The following is a 5,039-nucleotide window of genomic DNA, read 5'->3' on the forward strand; positions in this document are numbered from 1 at the left end:
TATATATATATATATATATATATATATTCTTTTACTTTTTTTACTTGCTTCAGTCATTTGACTGCGGCCATGCTGGAGCACTGCCTCTTATTCGAACAAATCGACCCCAGGACTTATTTTTTGTAAGCCTAGTACTTATTTTATCGGTGGAGGGACAAACACAGACACACAAATACATTTATGTGTGAATGTGTATACATTGGGCTTCTTTTAGTTTCCGTTTACCAAATCCACTCACAATGCTTTCGTCGACCCGAGGCTATAATGGAAGATACTTGCCCAAGGTACCACGCAGTTGGACTGAACCTGGAACCATGAGGTTGGGAGAAAGCTTCTTACCACACAGCCACTCCTGTGCGTGTATATACATATATATAGATACATATATATGTGTATGAATGTATGTATATATATATACGACAGGATTCTACACAATTTCCTTCTGTCAGATTCTCTCCCTTGCCCATTGTGCTGCACAGTGCGACTAAACCCGAAACTACATGGTTGCCAGGCGAACGTCTGTGTCAAAGGGATCTAGCCTTGTCTTACGCTTCCTTATACACGCTCTGTCTGAGAATTCCGCGAAAGATACACGAACCTATGGAATTCTCATTCATGCGCGAATATTATGGGTGCGTGTGGTTATATGTATGTGAGTGTATATGAGAATACGAGTGCATGGGGTGTAGAAAGGAAAAGAAAAAAAGAAGAGCTTGTGTTCGTTTCTAAAATATTAAGTTAGGTCCTGTTTTGTTTCGCTTTCTGTATGTATTGTATGAGCTATTCAACTGTAGTATCCAACCATTTGAAACTTGGACTATAAAACGAGTCCCCCTCACAGTTTCACTCATGTACCTTTGGGTATACAGGAATACAGGAATACAGTTTTAATGGTAGTTATCTGTCGTGCAATTTTAATTTAAATCGTACTATATATGTGCAGAGGTGGCTCTGTGGTAAGAAGTTTGCTTCTCAACCACATGGCTCTTGATTCAGTCCCTCTGCGTGGAACCTTGGGCAAGTGTCTCCTATTATAGCCTCGGGCCGACCAAAGCCTTGTGAGTGGATTTGGTAGACTGAAACTGAAAGAAGCCTGTCTTTTAATATATATCTATATTTATGGGTGTGTGTTTTTGTGCCTGTGTCCCCCCCCCACTCCCACCGCTCGGTGTAGGTGTGTTTACGTCCTCATAACTTAACAGTTCGGCAAAGAGACCAATAGAATAAATACCAAGCTTTTTAAAAATATAATTATTGGGTTCAATTCATTCGACTAAGAATTCTTCAAGGCGGTGCCCCAGTATGGCCGTAGCCAAATGGTTGAAACAAGTTAAGAATAAAAGAAAAGATAACAGATATAATTCCATATATATCTTTTATGTTGGGTGTAGTGTTAACATATTTAATAAGGAATTTTGCTGTGCTTTCTTTTCTTTGTCCCTTTAGGTTAAAAGCTATGTTTGCTTGTTTGAGTTTTTGTACAGTTTGAACATCTAGTTAGGCTTTCACTGACCGAAACATAACCGTTCATCGACATAATTTTGATATAACATCGCATTTCTTTCTAACGGAAAACTAACAATTTCTTATATGTTGTTAACAACTATTTTAATGATGTGATTTTTGTGTGTGTGTGTTTGTTTCTAATCTCGCTCTAGAATCTTCATGTTGTGATATCAGCGCAGAGTTACGAGACAAATGGTATTTTTCTGGCGGCAACAAAACCAATTTCTTGCGAATACGCCAACGTGTTATGGTCACCTACGATTCAGCAAATGGTAAAGTCAGATACAAATGTGAAGAAAAGAAAAATAATGTTTTCCTAATCAGGTAAGTTACCAATGATTTAAAATATTCATCTGTTTAGCTACTCGTTACTTAGATTTTACAGCTTTGAAAAATTGAGGTATTTGTGAATTAGCTGTTTTTGGTCATAGACACAGTTCTATTTAAGAAACACACGTTAACTAAACGTTTAGCCTTTTGCTCAGTAGTCTGACATCTAAACGGCTATTGGAGATTAGTGCAGATCCGACTAGCTGCGGATCTCCAATAAATGTCATTAGTACATAAACACAACTTCAAAATAATTGAACCCACCTTGATATGCAAATACATTATATTTCTATATTCTGTGAAGACGTTCTTTTTTGGTAATGCTTGACGCTTGTTTTCAAAATCAATAAACCTACGTAGTCAAATTTATGCTCTTTTGTTATAAATTTTGAGATTAAATCTACCGTCAAAGTTCTTATTTACATTTTTCTTTTAACTTTAATTCTTTGAATTGTCTAGCCAATTTACGTTTTAATCTCCCCAAATAATTTCCCATTTAAATATAAAATGTTGCCAACACCATGATACTAATCTTTGAACAGATCACAAACACCGTCTTCTCGTCAAAGTTTGATTCAGTTATGTGTATTCTTTGAGGTATGCATATCGTTCTTAACAGTTCGTAGCTTACTGAAGTTGTTGATGCTGTTCATATTGGATTACTGCTTATTAGACCCAAGTTGGCCTTGATCGATCACAACTATGATCAAAGGTAGCTCATCTATGCAGACATTTGAAAGGCATAGCATACCTTGGAAAAAATTATTTAAAGTGTTCCTTTTGAAGATAGCAAGATTCAATTTTAGGGAAATTTAGCCATCATTACTATCATGTAGTCGAGTGAATATTTAGAGACTCCCTTGTTGGTTCAAATGCATTATGTTATAGCTATAGGAAAGATACATTTGTGCAGTCAGCCAAATACAATGATAAACACTACTCTTTGAATATATATGTTTATATATGTAACTCCTATTTCATTTTAGTATTTGGAAAATAGAATTTATAATTCGCTCCCATCTGTTTGAATCGCAATTGTTTAGGCCTATAGGATGCAGTGCCGTCGGACTGCTAACTGAGTTTTTTGTTAGTTTGTATCATAACACTATAGTTGTAGTCTGATCATAGCCAAGACACTTAACACATTCGACGTCCAAACTAATCAAGTTTTAAATAGAGCTCCCTGTCTCTGAGAAATGGAAAAAGATTTTTTAGCAGTATTTTGTTAGCTTGTAAAGCTTAGCTCAAATTTTTGTATTATGAATGTAACTTGTGGAGCAGTGGATGTGCATCCCTTTTCCCATATAAACATGGGGCCTGAGAAAGGTTCACATATGTACTGTCTTATTGACGACAGGTATTTGAACTATGACTTTTAAAAAACCAGTGTCTTACACAAAGATGTAATGAAACTCTCAGCAGCAGACACAAATTCACAGCATATACAATCTGTTTATCCAATAGTGAAGCAAATGCTAACTTAATGTAGGAAGAACGATGAATTTTATGAATCGAGATTAAATTTGTATCGAATTAATAAAAAAAACATACAAAATCAAGTAAGGCAGCTCAAAACTAAAAGAAAAAAAGAAAAGAAAAGAAAATTCTTCTTGTTTATCCAATATTTTATCCATTCGGTTATATTTCTCCTCTAGAGCGAGAAGCCCTAATTTCTTAACTGAAAATATTTTTTTTTTAAATTCCGAGCGGAACTTTGCAACTGTGCTACAGTTCTCTGTAGAATAGCTTTGTTCAAAACATAAGGTAACGTATAAACATTATGACTCCCCTGAGACAAACAGATCCGCGATAACTCATGTTGAAAGATCATATCGGTTACCAACTTAAGAAACGTAACCTTTTCAAACAACTCAACTGACCACAGATAAACGGTAAGAGATAAAAACACTGGTTTGCCCGCTGGCTTCGTTACAGATTATTTAATACTTCAGCATCTTTGCAAGTTTTATTTTCATATTAAGATGTGTCTTAACTCTAACGACTTATCTTGGGCATCTGCGTTAATAATCACAAACAAAAATCGTTCTAAATTTTTCCCGACTATTCTTGTTTTTGAGTCTTTTTCCTTAGCTTTCTCTTCTGCTTGTATATATCTCTCTCTCTCTCTCTCTCTCTCTCAATCTCTCTCCCCTTTCTCTCTCTCTCTTTCTCTCCTCTCCTTCTCTCTCTCTCCCCTCTCTTTCTCTCCCCCTCTCTCTTTCTCTCTCTCACTCTCTCTATTTCTCTCCTCTTCTCTCTCTCTCTCTCTCTCTCTCTCTCTCTCTCTCTCTCTCTCTCTCTCTCTCTCTCTCTCTCTCTCTCTCTTATTTTCTATTTCTCTCCATATGTCTTTGTATATGTAGTTATGTGGTGTATGAAAGATTGATTTATATAAAGTTTTGTATATTTGCATAAATAAATGTATTTATAGCTTTCTGTCTTTCTTTATGTATTTGTGTATGTTTTTATGCATTTATGCATGTATTTATGTCTTTCTTTATGTATATACGTGTGTATATATATATATATATATATATATATATATGTATGTATGTATGTATATACGAATGCGTGTTTGTTTGTGTGTGTGTGTGTGTGTGTGTGTGTGTGTGTGTGTGTGTGTGTGTGTGTGTGTGTGTGTGTGTGTGTGTATAAAAGTGCAGGAATTGTTGTGCAGTTAAATATTTTGCTTAGCAACTAATTAGTTTTGGGTTCGACCTCAATTCGCGGAACGTTGAGAAAGAGTCTTCTACCGTAGCTTCAACTTCACCAAGACCTTATGAGTTAAATATAAATATGGTAGATGACAACTGTGCAGAAACCCACTTGGAAATCAGTACAAGTTCATGAGTAGTTGGCTTAATCCATTTCCTGATTTAACAGCAACATCTGGCCCTTGGGGTCATAAGTGATGAAATAACAAAATAGCTCTGTTTCTCCCGCAAGACTTGGAGGTCCTTAAAAGGAACACGAATGCTACTCTTCACCTCTGACAAAGCTATTAGCTCTGCATAGCCGTATGGTTCGAGTAATTATTTGGCATAATTGCATTTCACAGCAGTTTGCTTCCTACTAACATCCATTATGTATTAGTAGCCCTTCTATTAATATTGTTAATATATGTGTGTGTATGTGTTTATGTATGTATACACACAGATGGATGAATATATATATATATATATATATATATATATATATGTGTG

General features: G+C 35.5%; 1 protein-coding gene across 1 annotated transcript in view; it reads left to right on the forward strand.

The window, feature by feature from the left end:
* Positions 1-5,039, forward strand: part of LOC106875689 (uncharacterized) — a 127,800-nt gene that overhangs the window by 75,520 nt on the left and 47,241 nt on the right. The window contains exon 4 of the mRNA XM_052969701.1: positions 1,659-1,830. Within this exon, the coding sequence (XP_052825661.1) occupies positions 1,659-1,830 (172 nt within the window). The remainder of the gene's footprint in view (positions 1-1,658; positions 1,831-5,039) is intronic.

This window comes from Octopus bimaculoides, chromosome 7 (genome assembly GCF_001194135.2).
Source record: "Octopus bimaculoides isolate UCB-OBI-ISO-001 chromosome 7, ASM119413v2, whole genome shotgun sequence".
In the NCBI taxonomy this organism is placed as follows: Eukaryota; Metazoa; Mollusca; class Cephalopoda; order Octopoda; family Octopodidae; genus Octopus; species Octopus bimaculoides.